This window comes from Phocoena sinus, chromosome 19 (assembly GCF_008692025.1).
Source record: "Phocoena sinus isolate mPhoSin1 chromosome 19, mPhoSin1.pri, whole genome shotgun sequence".
In the NCBI taxonomy this organism is placed as follows: Eukaryota; Metazoa; Chordata; class Mammalia; order Artiodactyla; family Phocoenidae; genus Phocoena; species Phocoena sinus.
In genome coordinates, this window is record NC_045781.1 from 17,075,758 (window position 1) to 17,102,726 (window position 26,969).

The 26,969-nt window shown below is 47.9% G+C and overlaps 1 protein-coding gene across 1 annotated transcript in view; it reads right to left on the reverse strand.

Annotated features, from left to right (window-relative positions):
- The window catches only part of CHST8 (carbohydrate sulfotransferase 8), an 82,396-nt gene extending 67,143 nt beyond the window's left edge, over positions 1-15,253 (reverse strand). Inside the window, exons 1-6 of the mRNA XM_032614805.1 lie at positions 15,173-15,253; positions 11,429-11,582; positions 11,050-11,172; positions 9,577-9,655; positions 922-1,080; positions 583-670 (exon numbers count right to left, since the gene is read on the reverse strand). Of these exons, the coding sequence (XP_032470696.1) occupies positions 583-670; positions 922-1,080; positions 9,577-9,655; positions 11,050-11,172; positions 11,429-11,582; positions 15,173-15,253 (684 nt within the window). The remainder of the gene's footprint in view (positions 1-582; positions 671-921; positions 1,081-9,576; positions 9,656-11,049; positions 11,173-11,428; positions 11,583-15,172) is intronic.
- Positions 15,254-26,969: the final 11,716 nt, after the last annotated feature.

A 26,969-nucleotide genomic window follows, 5' to 3' on the forward strand; every position in this document is an offset into this window, starting at 1 on the left:
TTTTTTCACTCAGTTAACTTTAATTAACCTGCTCCAGGCCTCCACGCACGGGAACGTGCGTGAATGCCGGGCTCTCTGGGCTGACCCGAGCAGGGGTTTCCCACGGCCTCCCAGCTTTTATGTCTGGGAGGCAGTGCTGAGCCGGGCTCGGTTTGCCTCTGGAGTTGGCTCTGGGGTTCTAGCTGGCCCTGACCTCGCTGCAGTGGCCCCCTGCCGCAGAGAAAGATGGCTGCTTCCTGCCATCACCAGGGACACTCCCACCCTGGGCTTGCGGTGGGTGAAAATGGGTAGCCACGTGTCCCCAAAGGCTCAGACCCTGAAGCCCCTCATGAAGGGCTGTGGCCTCCCCCTCCGTGGCTGCCCCAGATGGGACTGTCCTGGGGACCTGGCTCATCATCCTGCAAAGACACAGATGCAAGAGCGCAGGCCCCAGGCTCCGGGACAGGACGAGGCCACTCTCAGCGCTGGCCACGGCATGCCCGGCACCCTGTGGTCTCCCAGGCCCTTCCCTCAGTGAAGACAGGCCCTGAGTGCAGGACCCACCGGGTAAGCCTATAAGCAAGGCCGCAGCTGTAAGGACACCCAGCTTATGCTGGCCATGGTGTTGGCACACCTCCTGCAGCCACACCGGCCTGCAGAGTCAGACACGAGGCCAGGAGGCTGATCTGATCTAAGGAGGGGGAGAGGGAAGGAGAGAGGAAGGCGGGACGACAGGATGGCAAATTGATGGCCAGTGTACACAGCGGCCCGGTTAAACAGCTAATAAAGAGCTGCCTCATCTCGACCCAGAGGCTCTACTGGATGAGAAAAGGGGACTCAGACGCACATGTGATCATCATCGCACTGTCTGTACAGCGGCTGGCCCTGCAGAAGTGAGTACAGAGAGCTGGTCAGTCCCTTTTTCTTCCTAATCTGTCACACCGTCGCCGTTCAAGCCAGTATCGATTCCCCTTGTCCTGCAGCCACGACCTGTCCTCGCTTGTTTCTGAACCTGCCCAAACCAAGTCCACCCAGTGGAGCCAGGCTCCGGCAGCCCATGTGCCTGGAGCCGGGATGAGGACCACATCCCCGCCCCCAAATCTGGGGGAGAAGAGAACACAGCCCCAGGACCTGCACCTTCACTGTGGCAGGAGCGTCACCCATTCAAGTGTCTCATTTCAGTGACTCTTTTTTTTGTTGGCCCCCAAGAGAATATAAGCCCCTTCCCCCACCAGCCCAGGGAAGCTGGTGTTAGAGTTGTGTTTGGCTTCCCCTGCCCAGACCCAACCCTTAAGCCTAAGACCCCAGCCTTCCCCCGCACCCCCCCATCCCCCCAACCCCCCCACCCCCGCGACACTCCTCCCAGTGGGGGCTCTCACTGAGAGACCATCTGATTGGCTAACTCCCTGCTCCACGTGAACAAGAATCAAAGGTTAGCGTGCCTCCCCTCCTGGGAGACTAGTTCTCAGTCTGGCTGGGTCTTCAGTGCCCCAGGAGAGGGCCAACATCACATTATCCACAGGAACGTCCTTCCTTTAAAGGGAGGTAGCTGAGAGGTCACCAGCGGACCACCAGACACTCCAGAGGGTATGCACATCCTATCCACTACTGTTCCCGTGAGGGTCCTTGTCTTCAAAGTCACACGTTATTTTCAAGGCCGTGGGGAGAGCTGTCCAGAGGCTGTCTCCCTCTCCAGAGAGTTGAGCTGCTGCCTGGGAAGGGGACACCACACTCTACCACAGGCTGGGGCCGGGCTGCCCGGGGGCCCATAAACACGTTCACAGGCCTCCGCCCCCAGCTGGGAGGACTGGTGCAGCACGGACTGCATCACCCTCGGCTCAGCACGGACTGCATCACCCTCGGCTCAGCACGGACTGCATCACCCTCGGCTCAGCACGGACTGCATCACCCTCGGCTCCGACGACAAGTGGAAAACCCTCCCCTACTTCCCTGCTTCCCTTCCAAGGCCAACAGACAATAAGAAAATTCAAATAACTGGGAGTGGAAGGGGGAGGGGTGAGGCAAGAAAAATAAACAGCCCGCTGAGTTTTCAGAAGGTCCTGCCCCCCTCACAATTCCTAGCGCTCCCAGCGGCTTCTCTCTCCCTGAGGCCTGAATGGCATCACCAATTTTTACAGTAAGAAAAAGAAATCCAATTAATCTTGTAAACACCTCCTGGGACACAGGGCAGGGCCAAGGATTTCTCCTATTTCCTTATTTATCTGATTTAAAAATTCGTCTCTAGAAAATTCACTTCAGGGCACAAGCAAGGACTTGGGAATTCAGCCAACAAAACACACGCACCTCCAGTGGCGAAGGGCCGGCAGGCAGACGGACGGACGGCTCCAAGGACACACTTGGCTGTGGACGCTCCAAGGCCCAGACACTCACCCCAGTCACCCAGAGGACTCTGTGTCCCGCTGGAGGCAGCATCCAGCCACATGCCCACTGGGTGCACTCACTTGGTGTGCAGACCCCGGGCCCAGGAAAGTTCTCTGTCTAGTCAGTCTCCTTCTCTAACCGGCAGGAGTGAAGCAGGAGCGAAGAATGACGTCCCTCCTGGCCGAGGGTTCCAGGAGAAGCTGCTCATCGGGAGACAGGCTGCTATGGCAACTTGAGGAGAACGGAGCCAGGCACTGCCGTCACCTTGAATCCGGCACCAAGCATTCTGCCAGGGCAGCAGAGGGGGCTGCGCCTCCAGCTCTGCCCCGCACCGAGGCCGGCGCTGGGGCTGACCTCCCGGCTTCCCTCCTCAGCCTCCCGGCCTCAGTAACTCATGTGCTCCTTGCTGAAACAAAGCACACAGCCCAGTCCCCTGAGAACACCACCTCCATCTGTTTTGTCAGACGAGTTCTTCCATGTGTGTGGCTCCTGCTTACTTCTGAGATGGGGTTCTTCTTGATTTCGGGTCCTTAAAATCCTGCAGCTAATTATAACTGCTCTAACGGCAGTGGGGGTAGCAGCAGCAAACTCTGGGACGAGTCCCTCCAGTTTTTACGCCTAGGCATAAAGTTGCAATGCTCTGTGAGGATGACGAATGGCTGCAAGCGCCGAGACTCTGAGGCGGGGCTGCAGACTCCTGCCCCACCGCTGACACGTGTGTGTGTGTGTGTGTGTGTGTGTGTGTGTACATGCTGACCTGGGTCCTGAAATGGCCAGGGCCCAGCCCTGGCACACCCAAGTAGGCATGACAGCACCCCATTCCTGGGGGAAGCAATTCACCTGATATGCATCCCCCTGTTACAAGGCAGGGAGTCCTTCCAATCCCCCATGCTCTCTGCAGGGGGAGAGAAAGGGGACGCTAAGGTGAAGGCCGAGGCATAAATCAGGCTCAAACAGCCCCAAGCCATATCCCCACTGCCCCACTAGGAACACCACAGCCCAGCTTCCCACCACTGCGCATACAAAGAGGATGAACGGAAGCCTGCAAACACACAGCCACAGCAAGAGGGTCCCGAGAGCCTGGCCAAGGTGTCACAGGCTGCAGTGCCTTCCACTGCTACTCTGGGTATCATCTCTGCCCAGAACGTCTTATATTTTCAGGGTGCTTTATGACAATGGAACAGGGTCGTGGAGTAGTAATTGTACAAGTAGAAAAACTGAGTCCCTCCCCACCCCTGCCCTGGCTCCAATCTTGTGAGCATGTGTACCTCAGTTACAGCCCTTCCCCCACTGTGTGGAGAGCGTTCACATGCCTGTTTCAGACTCTTTGCTCATCTCTGTACTCCCAGCACTTAGCACAGTGCCTGGCACAGGTGATCGATAAACTTCGCTGCACGTTGAATGAGTGTGAGTTAATAGACAGAGGTGACTGGGCCATCTGGAGAGAGGCACTCCATGAACCTGGAATTTTAAAAAGGTCACTTATGTTTCAGGGAGCTGTGGGTTTGTTTCGATCAGGTCTGGGTTGGAATCAGGTCCAATGAGTAGTCCAATCCTATGACTGAAGAAGAGACAAGGAACTGAGCTCCACCAGGGAGCCCAATGGAACCTGACAGCTCCCAAACACCCAAGGCACACTCACCACCAGGATCCTCATGTTGGTAGGGCAGGTTTCAAATCATGGGGCTTGAAGACTCGTATACTTGTGGAGGTACATGACGACTCTATTTCTACATATACACGTGTATTAACACACATAACACACGCACAGGCAAATATACAAGTAATTTGGAGGCCGTAAAATGGATGATTCCCAAACCTTTAAAATACAGTATGATGACAGGAAACTCCCAGACAAAATTGGAGGTTGAATGTGTTGATCAAAAACCAATGAAAGCAACACATGGTGTAACACAGATGAACCTTGAGGACATTATGCTATGTGAAAGAAGCCAGTGACAAAAGGACAAATACTGTATGATTCCATGCAGTCAGATTCAGAGACAGGAAGCAGAATAGTGGTTACCAGGGGCTGCAGGGGAGGGAGGGAGGAATGGGGCATTATTAATTAATGGCTACAGACTTTCGGTTGGGAAAGATGAAAAAAGTCCTGGAGATGCAGAGTGGTGATGGCTACACAACAATGTGAATGTAATTAATGCCTCTGGACTTAAAAATGGTTAAAATGGTAAGTTTTCTATTATATATATAAATAATAGTAAGGATAGTAATTTTACTGCAATAAAAAAAAAAATCAATGAAAGCAAACTGAGCAGAAATCACTATGTTATCATTTTGCTCACCCCACAGGTGACTGGGTGTGGGCCCAGAAGCTGAGGAGGACCAGACGGTCAAGTTCACGCCTGTGTGAAACATGACCAGGACAGAGAGGAACTAAGTTTACGAACCCAGGCAGCCCCCGCAAAAGCGACCAGATGTCATGGGATGGACAGAAAGCTCAGAGTGGAGCTCAGGTTCTGGGCCTGGCTGCCCCTCCAATTAACTGTTGACCCTCAGGGTTTGATTTTCCTAACCTTGAAATCAAGATGTGTCCAAAATATGCACTATAGGTGAGTTTCCAAATTCCTTGCAGCTCTGGAGTGAGACAAACACCTATCCTGGAGAACAGAAAGGCACCCTGGGAATTTTATTTGCGTGAGGCCACTTTCAGGTCCCTCACCCACACCTGCTGACTATCCCTTGCCACAAATCTGGGTCAAGGCTGTACCTCTATGGACCAACGCTGCCAAGCTGTTTCTCTTCGAGATAACTCTGTCCTTATTTGAGGGGGCAAGGGACCCTGATGCAAGTGTCCAACTGAAAAATGTGTTCTCAGGTTCTTTCCGATCTACCCCTGAGGCCTGGGTGGTTAAGGCGAGTCTCTCCTGGGTCCACTCTCTCCCTAGGTTACCACTGCTCCATGTTTGAACCCACTGAGCCCAGTTGGGACAGTGTCTCACCTAATGATAAAAATCATTTTAAGGCAGAAATCTAAACAGGGCTAATGATTTAAACCCCACTGGAAAGTATCCATGGTCAACTTTGTCATTTAAAAATCTTTAATTCTTCAACAGTGTAAAAGGGGCAGCATGAGGCGTCCTTGTGGTGATGGGAATGTCCTCTGTCTTGACTGTATCGCTGTCAACGTTCTCACTGTGATATTGGACTGTAGTTTTACAAGACGTTACTATTGGGGGAAACAGGATAAAGGGTACACAGTATTTCTCTGTATTACTTCTTACAACTGTATGTTAATCTATAATTATTTTGAAATAAAAAGTTTAGTTAAAAAAATCAAGAACTTGAAAAGTTACTGGCCTTTCAGCTCACGCATAATGGAAGCACATTCTAATGTTGTGCACGTAAATAACAGACAACCATTTTCATGGATTAGCGCCATCCTCTGTTGAATAAGAAACCCTTTAAAGGTAAGGGACTATGCCTTTAACGGGAAAATTTGATGTGTTAGCAACTACTGGTTGATCTTTGTGTTTTTCAATTTTCAATTGCAAATTGCACTTTAAAAATGCAAACAATTATTAATATTGATTTGGACTAAAACAATATTGAATTTCAATGTCTTTCCGGCTCTTTCATGAATCTCCCCCTGGATGATACTCTTTTATCCTAATCAATGATAAAAGAGTATTTGCATGCTCGATTTCTTTTCAGTGAGGGACGTTGAAGAGGGCTGATGTGATCCATGGATAATGAACTTCACAGGGACAAGGTTGGCTCCAGAGTCCTCTGCCAGGTTCTCAAACTTAGCAGCTGGGACAAACTTTCAGGGCCACTTTCCCCTCTGGTCTTTATCCAAACCGATATTACAGAGCACAGGCTATGAACAAATGCTCAAGGCCTGGAATGGGACTTAGTGTCACAGTTTTTAGGGGAAACAGAAAAGGAATAGACATTTGTCATGCTTTGTTAACGTTCCAGGCACTACGTGGGATACCACATAAACATCTCATTTAGCTTTCACACAATAACCTCTTGAAGTGAAAATCCTTATCCCTATTTGTCACAGGCTTTGGTTTTCTATAAGGAGATGCTGTGATGGAGTTTGGGGTACAAGATGTTTATCAAGGCTCAACATCTATGAAGTTGGAAAAGGGAGGAAGGGGGAGTGAGCAGAAGTCGGTCAGGGATTCAGGTCCAACATAGCCTGCATGGGAACTCTGGAGTAGGTGTTGGCTGTCAGAGCACCCTGCAGCAGGCAGAAATGGCTCCGCCTGGATGCCTCTACCTTACTCAGTAGCTGGATGTGGGGTGCCCAGGGAAGGGCATGACCCGGGATAAGGCAGTTTGCTGCAGATCCCTAAGGAGCTGACGGCTGACGACCTGTCCTGCAGGTGGTCAGTGAGTCCTTCCTGGAAGGGGATCCAGGCAGCACATCTCCAAGTCCACTGCTCTGTTTCACAGATGATAGAATTAAGACCCAGAGAGACTGTCAAGGTTGCACGGTAAATAAGCCATCCCAGATCTGTTTGTCTTGCTTCTTCCAAACAAAAGCATAGATCAGATTATCCTGACCTTCAATTACTGAGGCACGAAGGTTTCCAGAGGAACATGCAGAAAGTTTGCCTGCATAAGCAGATACCTTTGTTTCACCTGCAACGCGCACTACTAACATCCCTGCAACACGCATGCATGTGTCTGGGTGCACACACACGCTTACTTCTTGGCAATTAACTCATTGCTAATGGTAGGCGGGGACGTGGATTATTTGGGTTAAAAGTTCCCCTGACAGTACAGCCTGGAGAGCATCTCCCCACAGTAGAGCCTCTGGATCTTGCGAAGCGCAGCAGACGACGTACGAAGCTGCACGGCCTCCTTCTACTTTTAGAAAGCACCGAGCTACTCACACTTTCCAGCTGCTTTGAAATCCACAGCCACAGCAGGGAAAATTTACAGGGAGGAAAAAATTGCATATTTACTTCTCAAAATTGAGAGTTGGGGTATAATATGAACAGAAAGGAGTGTATGAGTAAACCCAGAATGTCCTGGGCCCTGGCAGAGTGCAGCTGCCTCCAAGTTGCAAACTGAATCCACAGACTCCAGAGGAGTAGAGAATGGCAAGGAGGTTTGGCTTCCTTCCACGGAATCCCTCTCCCTGCAGCTGGCGCAAGGAAGCCCCAGAGGACTTGCTTTTGTGCTCCCAGCTGCCAAGAGTGCCTGGCACAGAGGAGGTATTCGGGCAATGTGTAGTGAGTGATGAAAGGCTAGGAGGAGGAGGGAGGAAGGGAAAGGATGCTTGCACACGAAGGCCGGCTGGGTGCTTTGAGGTGAGGTCATGTGGAGCCCAGCAGGTGTGCCCTGGGTGTCCTGTGGGAGCAGGCTGGCCTTTCTAAGCTGGCGCCAAGGCTGACCGCCAAATTCATGATTCCTACTAGTCCAGCATGATTTCCCCTGGAGCTCTTCTCAGAACAGGCTGCTGGTTCCTTCCAATCTAAGGGCTCAGAGACTAAGGATATGGCAGAATAACCAAGTTGTCTCTGTCCTGACTGTTCCGTGTAGAAGTGGGTCTCGCTCAGGCTATCAGGATGGGGCCAAGGCTGTGAGTGACCTGGAAGTCCTAATGAGCAGCTGTGCATGAGGTAGGAGCCTGCCTTCTCCATGAGACTCTGCCTCATGTCTCCTCCACTTGACTTCCTGTATTTCAAGTCTCCTCCCCCTCAATGCCTTCCCCCCTTTTCACCACAGGGTTGGAAAGACATAAATTTAGGACCAACCTCCCCTCCCTTCCCTCTCCCCCGACATCCAACTGTACACTTGGTCCCCTGCTCCTGTCCTGTCTATCTTTTCCAGCCCCTCAGTGTGGCTGATTCAGCACCGGGGTCCTGGACAGCTCCCCACCTCCACACCACTTCTGGGAGTGCATGTGCTGTCCCTCCCTTTTCAAAACCGTCTGAGGGCACCCCGTTGCCGAATAGTCCAAGTTTAAATGTCTCAGCATGTCCCACAAGGCAAGTGAGTATCTGGTCTCATCTCTCACCATTCCCTGACAGCCCCCAGGCTGGGTGAGAGGCATCCAAAGAGCCCCTGGGCTTTCCTCCAACACAGGTAAGAGTGAGAAGTGTGTAGAGAAAAGACCACTGGGATCTGAGTGTGTGCTACTCTCAGCACTAAATTTTCTCCCTGGGAGACTCTGGGGATCATCATTTTACATCTCTGAGCTTCAGTTTTCCCAACCAGTAAGTCAGTCCCAGGTGGACTGATACCACAGGGCTATTTGTGAAGATTCCTGCTGTGATGGGATGCTGTCCTGGGGTGGAGGAAAGAGACTCAGGGCAGGTGGGGTGAGCTTCTTTCTGAGTCCCTGTCCCTTCCCTGCAGGGCACGTGCTCTGCACGGTTGGTCTTGCCCTTCTCTCCAAACAGTTCTGCTGACTTCTCTGCTTACCCTGAACAACATACAAGGCAGGGGGAGGGGTTCTGGGTTTTCTCTCCCTGAGCCTGCAGCCTCTTTTCTGCTGCCCTGCGTCCTGGATGTTCTCATCTTTCAGCTTCAAGGACACAGGTAGAAAAGGGGCTAGACCTTTATGATCCCTGGACATGGCACTCTATGGCATGTTTGCCAGGCTGGAGTGGAGGGCAACACCCAGTGAGCTGGGAGCATCTGAAAACAGAATGGCATCAGCACAGGCCCCACGTTATGCCCTATACCACTCTGCATGCAAAGGGTCACTTGAGCCTTGACTTTTTACATGGTTGCTGAAAACAGGAAGACACAGGTGCAAATACACATTTTTATGACGAGACTCAGACTGGCCAATCGATGGTCTTCAGTGAAAACTTGTTTAAAGCAGCCCTGTCCTATAATAACCGTAAGACATTTTAATATGAAAATTCTTTTAAAGTAACCCTTGGTAGCAGATCCAGACCTTCAGATTTTCTGAAAACCTGGATTTTTAACTTGATATTTCCTGATTCTTAAATTGGTAAGTAATGTACATTTTAAAAACCGAATTGACCCAATAAAAACTCATGTCCAAGTTGGATTTGGCCCGGGGTCCACCCATTGCCAGTCCTGCCATGAAAAGCATAGCCTGGATTGGGGAAGGATTGGGGAAAAGCACCCAACCTCTGGATAAAAATGATGCCTAACAGTTCAAGGAATTTTTGTGCAAAATCATCTGAGGGGAGAGAAAGCTTGTGAGTCAGCTGAAGTGGAGTGAAACTGCAGAAGCCTCGCTGGTCAGGAGCTGCTTCCTACAGCTCTATAACCAGATGGCACTCATGCAGAAACAGGGCCTTCCAGCCCAGGGCATCTGTCTCCACCTGGAGGACAGTCACTGTGGTAGGACAGGGGAGTAGTGACACAGTATCCCAATCCAGCAGTCTCACACACACACACACACACACACACACACACACACACACACGCACACACTCACACTTGTATGCGCCTGTTATGGGTTGAATTGTGTCCCCCCAAATTCATATGTTGAAGCCCTAATCCACAGTACCTCAGAATGTGACCTTACTTGGAAACAGGGTCATTGCAGAGGTAATTAATTAACATGAGGTCACACTGGAGTAGGTGAGCCCCTAATCTAATAGGGCTGATGTTCTTATGAAAAGGGGAAATCTGGACACAGACATGCACACAAGGAGAATGTCCTGGGAGGATAAAGGCAGAGATCTACAAGTCATGAGATGCCAAAGACTGCCAGAAATCCCTCAGAAGCTCGGGGAGAGGTCTGGAACAGATTCTCCTTCACCACGCCCAGAAGGAACCAACCCTGCAAATACCTTGATCGCAGACGTCTACACTCCAGAATGGTGAGACAATATTTTTCGGTTGTTTAAGTGCCCCCCTCATCGTGGTATTCTGTTATGGTAGCCCCGGCAAAGGAATACAGCTCCCGTGGCAGAAGGTTCAGCCCCCACCTATAGGGCAGTATCCTCGGTGGGACAGGAAGGAGCTGGGGTGTTGCCAGGAGACCAGCTCTTGCCTGGTTCGGTGGTTGCCATCAATTTTGTGCAGTGTCAGACTAAGCATTTGCCATGAGCCCTGTGACAACCAGCATGTGTTTGGAGGTGAGTAATAGAAAACCCAGCTCGATGGGAATCCCGAAGTTTCACGGTGTCACCAGGACCCAGGTCCTTCCTGTGGCTCTACTCCTCTGTCCTCAGGCAGGTTTTATCCTCAGATGGCTCCTTCACGCTCGTGCGATGGCTGAGCCACGGTCCAGCTTACAGGCATCCTCGTTACATCCAGCAGGACAGAGGGAGCCCTGTCCCCAACTGGATCCCAAGACAATGGCACCTCTGGGGCTGGGGGAATGCCTTCTGTTGGTGGACGCAGGCCTGGGTTACTGGAGCCAGTGGGATGGAACTGGCCTTCCTGGAGCTGAGGGTGGGGTCAATCCCTCCCAAACCCAGACACTAGGGTACGAGCTGGGGAGGGGTGAGCCAGAGCTGGCCACTGAGCTCACTGCACAATTATCTCCTTTGCTCCATATAAAAGCCACATGAACAAGTATAACCCCCATTTTACAGATGAGGAAACAGACTTAGGCTGAATAACTTACCCAAGGCCACACTGCTAGGAAGTGGTGGAGTCAGATTTGAATTCAGGTCTAAGTCCAAAGGACGTGCTCTCCACCACTCCTCCTGTTGAGCCCTGGAACTAACCCTGACTGTGACCAAGGAAGCCACATGCCAGGTACACGCCAGCCCAGACCTGTGTCGGTCAGTGGGGAGGTGGTCAGGGCTGCTCTGCCGCTCTCGGGAGCCCTCTCTAAGCCACACCCTGCCCGCAGCTCTGGCCTGCTGGCTCCCAAGCGGATACTGGCTTTGGTGAGAGCTTGAGGGACAGTGAGAGCAAGGAAGGTCCTAAGAGGGCCCTCAGCTCATGTGTGGAAGTGTCTCTAACTACATGTGTGCACACACATGTGTGAGCGTGCAGACGTGTCTCTGTGATTCCGTCCTGTGGATGGAGTGGGTGAAGGACCGGGTACGTGTGCCTGGCCTGGGTGAGCATGTGTATAAGTGGACATGTGTGTGTGAGTGGATGCGTGTGCGTGTGTGTGCCCCTGTGTGGCGGTTCCAGAACCTCCCACCCCTCTGCCCTGTGACCACCAGCAGGGAGCAGTCCAGCTGCAGCCCAGGCCGTTCCCAGCTCCTGGCCACCAGGACACAGACCACAGCAGCCCTCGCTCCCAGATCAGCGGTGTTCCCGCACCCCCAGCTGCTGCCTGGGGTCAGGCCTCCTTCCTGGCAGAGGAGAACAAGGCTCCCTTTTCTGCAGGGCCCGGAGGGAAGGTGGCGGGAGCGTGGGCTGCGGGGGGCAGTGCTCAGGGGTGGCAGCCCAGAAAGGCCATCTGCGCTGTGCCTCCCACTCTCCCCACTCCGTCCCTTTCCGCCTCAGGGTGCGTCACTCTGGCGACCTCTGGGAACTGGAAGCTAATTTTCCATGATCATTAGCGATGGAAAGACCTCAGGTTCTGCCTTTAATTAAAGTCAAACGTCGGGCCGAGGAGAAGCGCTGCGTGCAGGCATCCTCTCCTCACTTGTAAAAGCCATACGCAAGTAATTAAGCCAGGCATGGAAGCCATAATTAAAAATTTCACAAACCCCCTCATTAGCTGAGCAGCCTGCACAGAACAGTGGAACCGAGCCCCTCCCTCCTGTCGGTAGCAGCTCCTACAGATGGTTGATTGGGGCTGGGGGAGGGGGCAGGCTGCACCTAGCTGACCGTGCACCTGGCAATGAGCTGACAAGACTCCTGACCTCCCAGGCCAGCAGTGATGACCTCTCACCTCTATCTAGGAAGCTTCTAGCCAAGGGCTAGGGCTCCCAGAGTGTAATGGGTGGATCCATGTTCATACCCCGCCCCCCACCCCCAGGTCAAGGAGGACCACGACACAGGACCCTGGTTCCAAATCTCACAGTCTCCCTGGCTCGGGTCCCATCTGTGCAGGGCGGGATGCACTGACGACGCGGGAGAAGGGTCTCAGCTAGAGATCAGAGATGGCGCCAGTCGGACATCCTCAACCCCCCTTACCCCCCAGTGTGCCCAGGAGGGAAGTGGGACCCTCGGATGGAGGCAGGCTCAGCAGATCCCTTCTCTCTCCCAGCAACTGTGTGTCCCTTCAACTCCTGCCATGCACACAGGCCTGGGGGCCGCTGTGCAGCAAGTGACCCACCTGAAGACCAAGGCCCTAGACAGGATACCTCCACACACCCCAGAAACACTCCATCAGCCCCAGCTTCAGTCAGCTTTCAGACAGCTGTGAGTGGGGTGGCATGGCAGCCTCGCTGTCCCAGACATTCTCTGGCCCCCTATCCCCCAGCCCGAGTCTCAGCCCCTGTAGACATCTGGTCCACCTCTTGTCCTGAATCGATCCTGCCCTGCCGCTCACCGCAAGCATAATCTCCACGTGCCCTCTAACACTGCCAAATGAATATTCACTTGTCCCGATCGCCGCCACTTGTTTTCCGTCTGGCCTGATCAATGGCGCTCCTCTGAAGGAACTGTTCTCGCCAGAAGCATTGATCGACATCTGGGAAGTTGCCCGGCGTGCGTGGGGACAAGATGTGTCCTCCCGGCCACGACCAGCTCACCTCATCTGCAGACCACTGGCCCTGTGCTGGGCCAGGGCGTCCACACAGCCAAAACTGGCTCTCAGCAACTGGCTCTCCTTTTTTGGATTTGGGGATCTTATGGGTCCACAGGAAGTCATGGAGCCCGAGATCTGAGTTCTGTCCTGCTCAGGTCAGTCTCCACCCAGAGGAGGTCCCATCTGAGCCTTCTACCAGGTCCCCGAGCTGAGCCCTTTCCACCATCCTCGTGGTTCAGGAAATGTCATTTCTCTTCTGCCTCTTCTCTGGCAAACAGAAGGGATGTGAGCCCTTCTGCCAAGGGTCCTCAGACACATCCCTCACCGCCCTCCCCCCCACCCTGCTCCCAGCATGCTGTTCTCGGAAGCTGACCCAGGGCAGCTGTGCTTTTGTTCCTCATGTGTTCTCAACATGTTTTGACGGTCAGCTCTGCAAGTCAGCTCAGGGATCCCTTCACTTCATTCATCCTCCAAGCCAAGCTGCCCTGATGGTCAGAGCCCTCGGCCCACTTCCTCTCACTGCCCCTCCACATTTCCTGGTTACAAACGCAACTGCCTAAGAACCTGCGCTTTCAGCCACTGACACGGGATAGTACACAAAAGTGAGCCAGTACACTTGGGTGGGGAAGGGGACTGTCCTACTGATACAAACCATATATAAATCTTACTTTTTGACCCAATTTGATTTTTTAAAAATAAATTTGTTTATTTATTTTTGGGCTGCGTTGGCTCTTCGTTGCCGCACACGGGCTTTCTCTAGTTGCGGCGAGTGGGGGCTACTCTTTGTTTTGGTGCGTGGGCTTCTCATTGCGGTGGCTTCTCTTGTTGCGGAGCACGGGCTCTAGGCTCACAGGCTTCAGTAGTTGTGGCTCGCGGGCTCTAGAGTGCAGGCTCAGTAGTTGTGGCGCACGGGCTTAGTTGCTCCGCGGCATGTGGGATCTTCCCCGACTAGGGCTCAAACCCGTGTCCCCTTCATTGGCAGGTGGATTCTTAATCACTGTGCCACCAGGGAAGTCCCTCCCAGTTTGATTCTTTAAAATTCATTGTGAAACATTTCAGATAGACAAAAAAATATTAAAATAATATAAGGAACAACCAGTGCACTTACCCTTAGCTTAAAGAATAAAACAATTACCAATATTTGGAGTCTCTTTTGTACCCCTTCCTACTACTTAACCCCTCCCTCCCCCCTAGAGGTAACCACGTGTGTTAAATACTTAATGAGCACCTACTATGTGCCTGGCACTGTTCTAGGCAATTAGGATCTACTGGTGAACAAAACAAACAAATATCCTGCCCTTGTAGAATTATATTCCAACCAGGAGAGAGAGAGTGCTACGAACATGATAAATGAGTAAATTACAAATAACACTAGAGGGTGATAAACGCTATGGAGAAAAGAATAACAGCTGGGTGATGGGGATGGGAGAGCTGGAGGCTAGAGGCAGTCTCAAGACCTAAGCATGTGGGAGGAGGCCTCATTGAGAAGTGACATTTGAACCATGTGGGTATCTAGGGAACAGCCTGTGCAAAGGCCCTGGAGGGGGAGCATTCCTGACTCCCAGTATGTTGCAAAGAAGTGAACATAAGGAAGATGAAATGAGATAAGGTAAAAGAAGTAATGAGGGGCCAATCATGTGGGCTGTTGAAAGGATGTTGGCTTTGACTCTGAGCGAGATGGAGGACAGTGGAAGGATATTATGACTGGGATTTCAGCAGGACCCCTCTGGCCATGTAGATAGGCAAGGGCAGAAGCAGGCGGGTCAGGGAACAGGCAACCATAATAATCCAGGTGAGAAATTTCAGCTGTAACATGAAAATCTGCGTCTGCCATTCTCATGAGAATTGGCACTCTTAGAAGAGGGCTTTATTATGATGTTGAAAATTATATGTTTTTACTTTGATGCTCTGATATTAATGTGTATCTCAGGTCCACTTGCTGAGCTTTTCTCATGTAAATATTCTGGATCCTGAGAAAACTGTAAGTTACTCTTCATGTCAAGCCTGGCCCTCCCAGCTGTTTTTCATACCTAGCAGGAAACTCAGTTGCCTGGTATATGTGAATGAAATGGAAATGAGATAATGAGACACATTGTGATGACTGGAAGGAGGGCGATGGAGTGGCCAGGCTGCTTGGGTCCAAATCCCAGCTCCATCACTTACCAACTGTGTAGCCCTGAGCAAGTGACTTAAGCTCTATGTGCTTGGTTTTCTCATCTGCAAAATGGGGGTAATAATGGTTACCTCCCAGTATGCCAGACACTTCAGAACGATCAATTTCAAAAGTTTGATGCAGTTGGTCTTTTCGCTGATGATTAAAAACATGGTAACGTCCACCTTCAGCCTGTTTACTCACCGAGCACTTTGGACAATTTCAGTTCAGACCAAGAGAACCCAGTGTGTAGTCCAAATGCAGAGAATTAAGAGAACAGCATGGCATCCAATGCATTGGGTTTGGGTGGGTGTTTTTGGTTGTTGTGAGGTGTTTTGTTTTTTTGTTTTGACATAATTATTTTACTAGCAAGGTTGAAGTCTTCTAAAAAAACCTGGCAAATGCTGAAGCTTGGCAGGGAATGATGGAGTATATTCTGAAAATATTTGTGAGGTTTTCCCTTGTATTCACACACACACACACACACACACACAGTCCTTGTCTTGAAGTTGGCATTGCAAAAACACCCTTAATGGAAGTCTAATATTATTTTTCAATTCAGCTCATTTACTTCAAAGAAATTTGACTCCAGTTCAGAGACATAATCAATTCTATCGGTAGCCTCCAAGGCTTAGGAAGACAGCATTTCCTCTCTGACCACCTCCTGAGCCATGGATCACACACACCTAGGTAGCTATGCATGGTTTCCTTTATCACCCATTCAGCACAGCTAATAGCCAAATAATAGATCTGACCTTTTGCAAAACTTTTAGCCTTCCACCCTTGTAATGAATTCCTCCGGGCTATGTTCTCAGTTTCTTCACTAAGGCAAGGTCTGGCTGCCGTCAAGGTAGTTTTCATGGGAATTTCCAGTAAGGTGAGACTCTGTATCCTTTAGGATTGCAAGAGTTTTGCACAGACTCGTGACAAGATCCTGATGCTAGTTTCTTTCATGTGACATAGAGAATGACGTTTTGCAGAAAAAAAAATTAGACCCACAGGTTTTAGAATAAATTTCATGTGATCTTGGTCCAAAATATTTTAAGATATGAGGGTGGTTTGGCATTGACTGCCCAGATTTTCAGTGCCTCAAGGAAAGTGACCCCATCTTTGCAAGAGACATAAATCCACCCTTGATACCAGCCTCATGTGTCATCATCGTCAGCTACCTCAAAAGGGACAAAGAAAGCAAAACCTGAGTCCTGATGCTCAAATTTGATTTGCAGATGGCACTGGGACCTCCATGGCCAGCAGCCAGAGGGTAGTGGGGCAGGCCCGGCATCCATCCACACCCAGGCTCCAAGAAGCAGGAACGTGGCTGTGGTTTGTTTCACATAAAAAGTCGTGAGCACAGTGTAGTGGCGCCTGTGGTGATGGAAATGATCTTACTTTGATTTCCAGCTTGTGTAGTGTTAGGACCAACTTCAACTCTTGGAATGGATAAAACTGAAGATGTAACAAGCTCACAGTCCCTTTTCTGTGCTACTCTCTAGTAAATACAAAAATCAAACTTTTCCTCAAAGCATATCCTCACTTTAAAACAGAAAATGCTTCTGTTTATGACATGTAATGGGAACCACAGGGCACACGGCAACATAAGCACACAATGACGGTCCACAATATACACAAGTGTCATAGAGCAAAATCTCTTTTGTTCGAAATTCTGCAGAGCCCCACCCACCAGAAGAATTGTAAAAAGCTTTCCTTTCTATAGTTTGATTATGAAAAGATAATCTTACACTTTGAACCCTCCCCACAAAACACCTCTCCAATTATGAAATATCCTTTTTCAAGCATTTCAAATCCTCCTCTGCCTCCCCAGATACTGATACACTTGCCTGAGCTTCATCTGCCTGTCCCTCTTCCTCCCATCTCCCTGGAGAAGTGCTGCTGTCGACGACCACCTCTGGGGAAGGTGGTGAAACAACGCCACTTGCTTTCCAAGCCCTAATTGCTCAGAGACTTTCTTTCCCTCCCCACAAAGCCACAGCACCTCTTCCCATCTTGGTTAGGACCAAGCCCCAACACCCAGCACGGTAGAGGGTGGACTTCCCCGAGGCTGTGTGTTCTCCCAGCCCCATGATGAAGACCAGTGGAGGTTCTCAAAAGGAAGGCAGGGGTTTAAGCAGCGTGCCTCGCATGGAAAACCCAGGGTCCCCAAGCTCTAAGCCTCTATCTATCCCCTGGTAACAATCGCTCAGATGCAGGTTAGTTAATTCCCTTCCACACCATCTCTGGGCATGACTCAGCACTCATGGCAGCCTTCCTGCATACAATAGCAGAGGGGGCAGAGTGGTGGGCATGAAGGGACCTCAGAATCATCCTTTCTCAAGCAGAGACATTAAAAACCAAGCGTCAGATTTGCTCTCTGACCATGTGCAGCGTTATGGCCACTCTCATTCTTTCCCTCAGGCCCTGTTGTTTTAGGATGATATGAAGTAACTCTAAAAATGGCCAAGTATTTCTCCCCCGACACAAAGGCATAAATCACTACATCTTTGGTGCTTTCTCTGTGGTATCGATTCTTCTCAGGATCGAAGGCAGATGGTTCCGATATGGCATCATCTAATACTCCCCCAGCTTGATTTATGGATTTCTTTGTGCATTACCTGAACATAAACCAGTCTTGCGTTATTTCTTGCACCCTTGTCAAATTAAGGTAAGATATTCTTGCTGACCTTTAAACCTAAAAAAATTAAATGTGCCTGAGACATTTTCCAGCAAGCATAAAAATGAGCTGGGTCCTCAGATGCCAATTAAGAGGATGTAATTATGAAGGGGATCGTTGTCTGTGCTTCGGGTGATGATTTAATTTTAGTTTTAATGTGTTCACTCAATGGAGGAAAAGAAAATAAGCCGGTTACGAATAACCTCGTGAAAGAGACGAGAACAATTTGGCACGATTTGTCCCTTAATTTACCAAAATGGGAAGGAGCTGGGGGAGCTTGGCACCCCAGCCTTCCAGAAGGAAGAACGCTTCTTGAAAGGTGCAGAGAGAAGCAGCAGTGGCAAGAACAAAAATAGAGACAAGGAGGCCGTTTGCTGTGATGTTACCAAACAGAGTCAGCACCAGCCTTCAGGCTGTGCGAGGGTGTGAATTGGATCTAACTTTCAGCAGGGGGAGGAAATTCCGTTTGGGCGCTGCATTAAGGCTTTCTCCTACGTTGTTTTTCCCTCTGCCCTTCCCACAACCAGGCCCAGACCCAGGAAAAGGGTCTCTGGGCAACGTCCACATGGGGCTGACTATTGTCTGCCAGGACACAGATAAAATGAATGCACTGTTCACCCTCCTTCTACAAACCCTACTCTTCAAGGCTAAAATGATGTTGGCTGCACCTATGTGGTCTAGCCTCGGTATGTACAAACCTAGGAGTGCACACACGTGCACACACACACACCTGTGACCACAAAGGGCCTAGCCCATATGAGGCTGGCTTTGGCATGCCTGAGGTCCCTTTCAGAAAAATACCCACTTTAATCGCTTATAAAGATAGTATGAAGGTTAAAAGACAAGAGTAGTAAAAATAACTATGATTACAACAATTAGTTAAGGGATACACCAGATTAAAAGATGTAAAATGTGACACCAAAAACATAAAACATGGGGGATGGGGGGGTAATAATGTTGAGTTTTACAACGGGATCAAAATTAAGTTGTTATCAGCTTAAAATAGACCATTATAGATATAAGCTGTTATGTGTAAGCCTCATGGTAACCACAAAGCAAAAACCTATAGTAAATACACAAAGAGAAAGAGAAAGGAATAAAAGCATACCTGTAAAGAAAGACATCAAATCACAAATGAAGAAAGCAAGAGAAGATAGGAGCAGAGAGGAGCTATAAAAACAGCCAGAAAACGATTAATAAGCACATATCTATCAATAATTGCTTTAAATGTAGATGGACCAAATTCTCCAATCATAGAAAGGTGATAGATTAAAAAAAACAAGACCCTATGCTGCCTACAAGAGACTCACTTTAGATGCAAGAACACACACAGACTGAGAGTGAAGGGTGGAAAAAGATACTCCATACAAATGGAAACCGAAAGAAAACTGGAGTAGCTATACTTATATCAGACAAAATAGACTTTAAAACAAAGATGGTAATAAGAGACAAAGAAGGGCATTACAGACAAAGGGGTCAATCAAACAAGAAGACGTAACATTTGTAAGCATTAATGCACCCAACATAGAAGCAGCTAAATATATAAAGCAAATATTAACAGACCTAAAGGGAGAAATAGACAGCAATACAATAATAGCAGGGGACTTCAGCACCCTACTTTCGTCAATGGATAGATCATCCAGACAGAAAATCAATAAGGAAACATTGGCGTTAAATGACATATTAGATTATATGGACTTTGTTAAGTATGCTTACAGAATATTCCATCCAAAAGCAACAGATTACACATTCTTCTCAAGTGCCTATGCAACATTTTCCAAGATAGATCATATGTTGGGCCACAAAACAAGTCTTAATAAAAATAAGAGGATTAAAATCATATCAAGTATCTTTTCTCACCATCATGGTATGAAAACAGAAATTCATTACATGAAGAAAACTGAAAAATTCACAAATGTGTGGAGATTAAAAAACATGCTACTGAACAACCAAAGGGTCAAAGAAAAACATCAAAAAGAAATAAAAAATACTTGAGACAAATGAAAATGGAAATGTAACATTATCAAAATTTATGGGGTGCCCAAAAACAGTTCTAAGAGGGAAGTTCATAGCAATAAATGCCTACTCAAGAATAAAGAAAAGTCTCAAATAAGCAACCTAACTTCACACCTCAAGGAACTAGACAAAGAACAAATGAAACCCAAAATTAGTAGAGGGAAGGAGATAGGAAAGATTAGAGCAGAAATAAATGAAATAGAGACTAAAAAGACAATAGAAAAGATCAATGAAACTAAGAGCTAATTCTTTGAAAAGATAAACAAAATTGACAAACCTTTAGCTAGATTTACCAGGAAAAAGAAGATTCAAATAAATAAAATCAGAAATGAAAGAGGAACCATTACAACTGATACCACAGAAATACAAAGGGTCAGAAGAGACTATTATGAACAATTACGCATCAACAAATTTGACAACCTAGGGAAAAAATGGATAAATTTCTAGAAATATACAACCTATCAAGACTGAATAATGATGAAATAGAAAACCTGAACAGACTAATTATTAGTAAGGAGATTGAATCAGTAATCAAACACCTTCTGAAAAACAAGAGTCCAGGACAAGACACCCTCACTGGTGAATTCTACCAAACATTCAAAGAAGAATTAATACCAGTCCTTCTCAAATTCTTCCAAAAGACAGAAGAGGAAGGAACTCTTCCAAACTCATTTTACAAGGCCAGCATTACCCTGATACAAAAACCAGACACGGATGCCACAAGAAAAAAAAAACTACAGGCCAATATCTCTGATGAACATAGATGCAAATATCCTCAACAAAACATTAGTATACCAAATTCAACGTTAAAAGAATCACATACCATAATCAAATGGGGTTTATTCCAGGGATGCAAGGATGTTTCAACATCTGCAAATTAGTGTGATATACCACATTAACAAAATTAAGGATAAAAATCATATGATCATCTCAATAGATGAAAAAGCATTGGACAAAATTCAGCATCCATTTATGACAAAAACGTTCAACAAAGTGAGTATAGAGGGAACATACCTCAACATAATAAAGGCCATATATGACAAACCCACAGCTAACATCATACTTAACGGTGAAAAGCTGAAAGCTTTTCCTCTAAGATCAGGAAAAAGACAAGGATGCTCATTCTCGCTACTTTTATTCAACATAGTATTAAGTCCTAGCCACAGCAATTAGGCAAGAAAAATAAATAAATCAAAGGCATCCAAACTGGAAAGGAAGAAGTAAAACTGTCACTATTTACAGATGACATATTACATAGAAAACCCTAAAGACCCCATCAAAAAACAGTTGGAACTAATAAACAAATTCAGCAGAGTTGCAGAATACAAAATCAATATGCAAAAATCTGTTGCATTTCTATACACTAATAATGAACAATCAGAAAAAGAAATTAAGAAAAACAATCCTATACAAATACATTAAAAATAGAATAAGAATAAATTTCATCAAAGAGGTTAAAGACCTGTAAATTGAAAACTTGTAAGATATTAATGAAAGAAATTGAAAAAGACAGGTAAAAAATGGAAAGATATACAATGTTCACGTATTGGAAGAATCAATATTGTTAAAATACTACCCAAAGCAATCTACAGATTCTAGGCAATCCCTAATAAAATTCCAATGACACTTTTTCACAGAAATAGAATAATCCTAAAATTTGTATGGCACCATAAAAGACAACAAATAGACAAAGCAATCTTAGAAAGCAGAGCAAAGCTGGAAGCACCATGATCCCTGATTTCAAGCTATATTACAAAGCTATAGTAATTAAAACAGTGTGGGCCTGGCAGAAGAACAGACACATGGATCAATGGAACAGAAAGGAGAGTCCAGAAATAAACCCATGCATACTTGGTCAATCAATTTATTACAAAGAAGCCAAGAATATATAATGGGGAAAGGAAAGTCTCTTCAGTAAATGGTGTTGAGAAAAACCAGACAGCCACACGTAAAAAAAATGAAACTGGACCACTATCTTACACCATACACAAAAATTAACTCAAAATGGATTAAAGACCGTAAGACCTAAAACCATAAAACTAGAAGAAAACGTAAGTTGTAAGCTCCTTGACATAGGTCTTGGCAATGATTTTTTGAATCTGACACTGAAAGTCAAAGCAACAAAAGTAGAATCACAAATACAGATAACAGATTGGTGGTTGCCAGAGGCAGGGGGTGGGGGGTGGGAGAAATAGTGAACTGTTTTGTGGGTTTTTTTTTTTTTTTTAGTTTAAAATAAATTGAATTTAAAAAATAGCCACTTAGGGACTTCCCTGGTGGTGCAGTGGTTAAGAATCCGCCTGCCAATGCAGGGGACACGGGTTCAAGCCCTGGTCCGGGAAGATCCCACATGCCGCGGAGCAACTAAGCCCTTGCACCACAACTACTGAGCCTGTGCTCTAGAGCCCACAAGCCAGAACTACTGAGCCTGCACACCTAGAGCCCATGCTGTGCAACAAGAGAAGCCACTGCAATGAGAAGCCTGCGCACCACAATGAAGAATAGGCCACGCTCGCTGCAACTAGAGAGAGCCCGTGTGCAGCAACAAAGACCCAACACAGCCAAAAATAAATACATTTATAAAAAAAAAATACCCACTTTACAACCAACCTCTAATTAAATCTATCCCCAAAGCTCACTAAGATAACAAAGGGATCCCACTGGTAACGCCCAGCTGCCTGTTAGAGCCCTCTGTCCCCATCCTGCTTCGGTATCTTGCGTGTATGCACACCAGCTGTCCCTGTCCCTCTCCTCCCTCTGCCCAAATGCCCCAAACCCCTTCTCTCCTCACACCCAGCTCTGAGCTCCATAGCCCACCCAGCCGCTCTCACCTTCCACTCCCTTCTTTTCTTTGCTGTGGTAACTCTGCTCTTTCCTGGGTAACCCTGTTCCCTCTTCCTTCCAGGACCAATGGGATCTGTCTTTCTTCTTCTCATTACCCTGACTACACAAAGGCATGGGAAACACCAGGAAGACAGAATTCTCTTTATGAGGCTGGGAGGAGGGGAGGCTGAAGTGCTCGCCTGTTAGAGATTGTTTCCCAGCCACACCCCTCTGCAGGCGTCTGCATGTGTATGTGCGGGGACACACACACATACACGTGCTCACTTACCATGAAGGAGAGAAGACACACATACTCTTGGGTCCCATGGGGTGTAAGGTGCTCAGTCCCGGAAACAAGTGCTCCATCTTAAGCCATGTGTCTAATTAACGTGGCCTACGTAGCTGGGCTCTAATAGGTCCTTCCTGTCCTGCAGCTCACGGTACTTAACCTCAGCCCCCTGGCCCGGGAGAAAGCCCCCAGTCAGGAGGGCCGAGGGTGGTCCAGGGGCTCCTCTGCTCCAATCTGACCCTGTCCACCACCTCCCCAGGGCTGGGTGAGCCACTCAGAGTCCTCTTCAGGCAAACAAAGCTTACTGAGTGCCACCGTGTGCAAGTTCAGGTCCCTCCCAGACCAGCACAGGGTCGGGAAGCACCTCTCAGAGGGGCTGCTTCCCCCAGAGCCACAGAGGAGAAGTCCTGCCTCTCCTTCCTGGGCTCTGGCAGCCTAGCTTCACCCTGGAAGAGGCTGTAGGACAGTGCTTAAGAAAAGCAATGTTTTTTTCTTTTTCCTTCAGTTTTGCAGATCCCCAAACAATTCTTTCGATATGATGGTTCTGATTAGATGCCTCAAATATTTCCATTTGGTATTTTTCTCTACTTTCATACCCATCTGTATCTTAAACCCCTAAGAGTCAGCCAACTACAGCTCACAGGCCAAAACTCACCGGCAGCCTGTTTCTGTAAATAAAGTTTTATTGGGACACAGACATGCTCATTTGTTTTCCTATTATCTATGGCTGCTTCATGTTACGATTGCAGAGTTGAATGGTTTCAGCAGAGACCTTTCGGCCCACAGAGCCTAAAATATTTGCTACCTGGCCCTTTAAGAAAAAGTCTGCTGACCTCTCACCTGAACTGCAAATATAATTCACTTATAAATCAGCAGTCAAATAAACTTTTGGGATGTCCAATAAACTTTGAGTAAGCCATTCAACACCATCACTCAAAGATATAAAAATGAAAATCCCAGAAGCTCAAGGTAAACCGTATAGAATCTCAATTCTAAATCCATACATCTCTTAAAATGACACACACACAGGAATATATTCTCATAGGAAAAAACTTCAAACAGTACAATTAAAGATCCCTTTGAAAGTCACCCCAATCCAATCCACTCCACACTGGGATAATTTGGCATAATTCCTTACAGACTTCTTTCTAGCTATGTATTTACAATTATGTAAATAAAGAATATACAGTTGTGGCTTTTTTTTGCACGCACATATTTTTAAGCCATAAATGGTATATAAGTACATATTGTTCACAGTCTGCTTTTTAATTTAACAATACATTTTGGACATTTTTCCGAGGCAGTACATACATGCTTTTTAACCATCTAGAATATCTGAAGGTTGGGTGTTGCAAACTCTAATCTCAATGCACACAAACGTCTGGAGTGCCCGCTGAGCTTAGCATAACCAGCCATCCCTCTTCCCAGGAAAGAGGAGCCAACGTCCTTGGGTCACGTCAGAAAGCAACCTTTCAGTTGATGCACTGCAGGCCCCTGGCACACACACACCCCCGCCATCTATTTGAAGGCACTCCCCACCCCCGGAGGCCCTGGTCCTTGTCTACAACTTGTGCCCCCTCAAGGAGTCTTTGCATGACCCTCAGCCCCTCCTGGCAGAGTCCCTAAGAACCATGACTCCAAAAACACCACTCGAACGAGCTATTTGAAAGGAGAATCACTATGAATTTAAATGACTTTCTCAGAAGCTTGACTTTTAAAAAAGGAAGATGAATCTGGCCCTTGCAAATAAAAAACAGATTGAGAAGCTGAGCTTCGCGGAGTGACTTAAACAGGCATTCAGAGCTGGCACCCACTGGGAACAGTGCAGCAAAGGCGGGCGTTGGGAACAGGCAGAGCCTGGAACTTGACTCATGAGCACCTCCCCCCCGCCTTCATCATCCCCCCCACCTTTATCTCCTCCCTTTGTTCCACAAACCCTCACTGAGCACTGCACACGCTATGTGCCAGCTTGTATATACTGCCCTCAAAGAGTTGCCAGTGATACCAAGACAGTTCTGAGGCAAGGGACCATGGCATGTGGCTCTGGCCTGGGCAAAAGGATGTGCAAGGTGAGAACTGAAGGAGGAGCAGGGCAGGTAAGGGATGGGGGAGGGGTATGAACCTCTCCCACCAAATACGTGCAATTTTCTCTTTAAGAAGACGCACTCTGGCTGCTGATGGAGAACAGACCTGTGGGAGGGAGTTGCTCCACCCACCCGAGGGCAGCCTGACTGGCGCTTGGTAAACATCGGCCAAAGGAGCAGGGGTCCCACGCACACTGTGCAGGGGCTGTGCAGGCTGCAGGGAAGACTGTGGCTGGGAGGTGGGTACCGCCTCTCTCCTGAAGGTCCAGCCGTGTTGGTCCAACCATGGGGCGCCAGACTGACCCTTCCTTGGGGAAGAAGAGAGGGGCTCCAGGGGGTGCTGAGCTCTCTCCAGCTGAAATTCATGAAGCAGCCAGGAATAGAGGACCCGGGTGAAAACCCCACTGGACTACTGACCGGCTGGATGACCACACACACACGGGGCTCAACCCTGGGTCCCTTTTCATTCATTGATTGGAATCAAGACAAGGCTGCCAGCTCCACCCAGCTTCCATGCCCTCACGTGGGGCTGGGATGTTTGTTAGAAACCTTCCTTCCTGCCATGAACACATGTACAGATGGACACCTGAGGGTGCTGGGGCTAAGGAAGGTGGTCAAGCTGAGTAAGGAAAGAACATTCATGCCTGGAAAAGCAGTTGTCGGAAGGAAAGGGACTTCTGTGTTAAGAATGACAACAAACACCATTTGTCTAATTTCTTTCCTTCCAAGCTTACTTTGAAAGAATCAAATAAATATAGAAAAGGGCGGGGTGGGGGGTGGAGCCTGTATCCACGGAGGAAAGTTGGTCAGGTATCGGGGCAGGAAATCAGGCACATCCAGGAATTCTAGCAAGCCCGGTGCAGCGGGCACAGGACGGGTGACAGGGCAGCCTCTGGGAGGTCAGGGTGCCTGGCAGAGTCCAAGAGCCACAAAGGAGGTTCACGAAAGCTTCAGGGGGACACCAAGGGTCAGCCCCATGGAGTGCCCTCCACAGATGGGCACCAATACATCTCACAACATAGCTTCAGAGTCTATAAAGCAAACGATTAAAGGCAAAAGGAGACTTGACAAATAGCCAGTCATAAAGGTTTTAACACTTTTTAAATGAATAAGTTATGCAAACAAAATTAAGTGAGAATATTAAAGGCTTGACTAATAAAATCTGGCGCTCTCTCTCACAGCTCTGTGCTCAGCAAACAGGATACAGTTCTCTCAACCACTCTTAGAATATTTAGAAATATGGGCTTATATTAGACTACAGAAAAAAATCTCAATAGAAGTCATTACTGGGACTTCCCTGGTGGTCCAGTGGTAAAGAATCCGCCTTGCAATGCAGGGGACGTGGGTTTGATCCCCGCTCAGGGAACTAAGATTCCCACATGCCGCAGGGCAATTGAGCCCGCGCACCACAACTACTGAGCTCGCGTGCCTTAACTTGAGAGCCCGCATGCTGCAAACTACAGAGCCCACGCGCTCTGGAGCCCACGCGCCACAACTAGAGAAGAGAAAAACCGCATGTCACTACTAGAGAGAAGCCCGCGTGCTACAACGAAAGATCCTGCGTGCCGCAACTAAGACCTGAGGCAGCCAAAAGATAAATTAAATAAATAAATCTTTTTTTTAAAAAAAAGTCATTACTTTACCATGATGCAGTAAAATAGACTCTAACGAAAAAAGAGAGATAAAAATGTTGGCTACAGCATTGTTTTCAATACAAAAAATTTCAAAAAATATAAATTCCCATTAGTAGAAGAATGTTTAATTAAATTTTGGTCCTTCCAAACTCTGGAATCCTATACAACTGCTGAAAAGAATCACCTCATTCATCTAATACAGAGTTGCAGAAGAGAATGGGGTACTGGTAGAAAAAGCAATAAATTGAGGGAATATGGCTGAGAATATTCCAGAATGGAAGAAACATAGTTTTCTTGTACTGAAAATGTACACACAATGCTAAAATCTGGGCAAAAATTTAAAAATTCACCCATCTTGGTAAAACTCAAGAATAC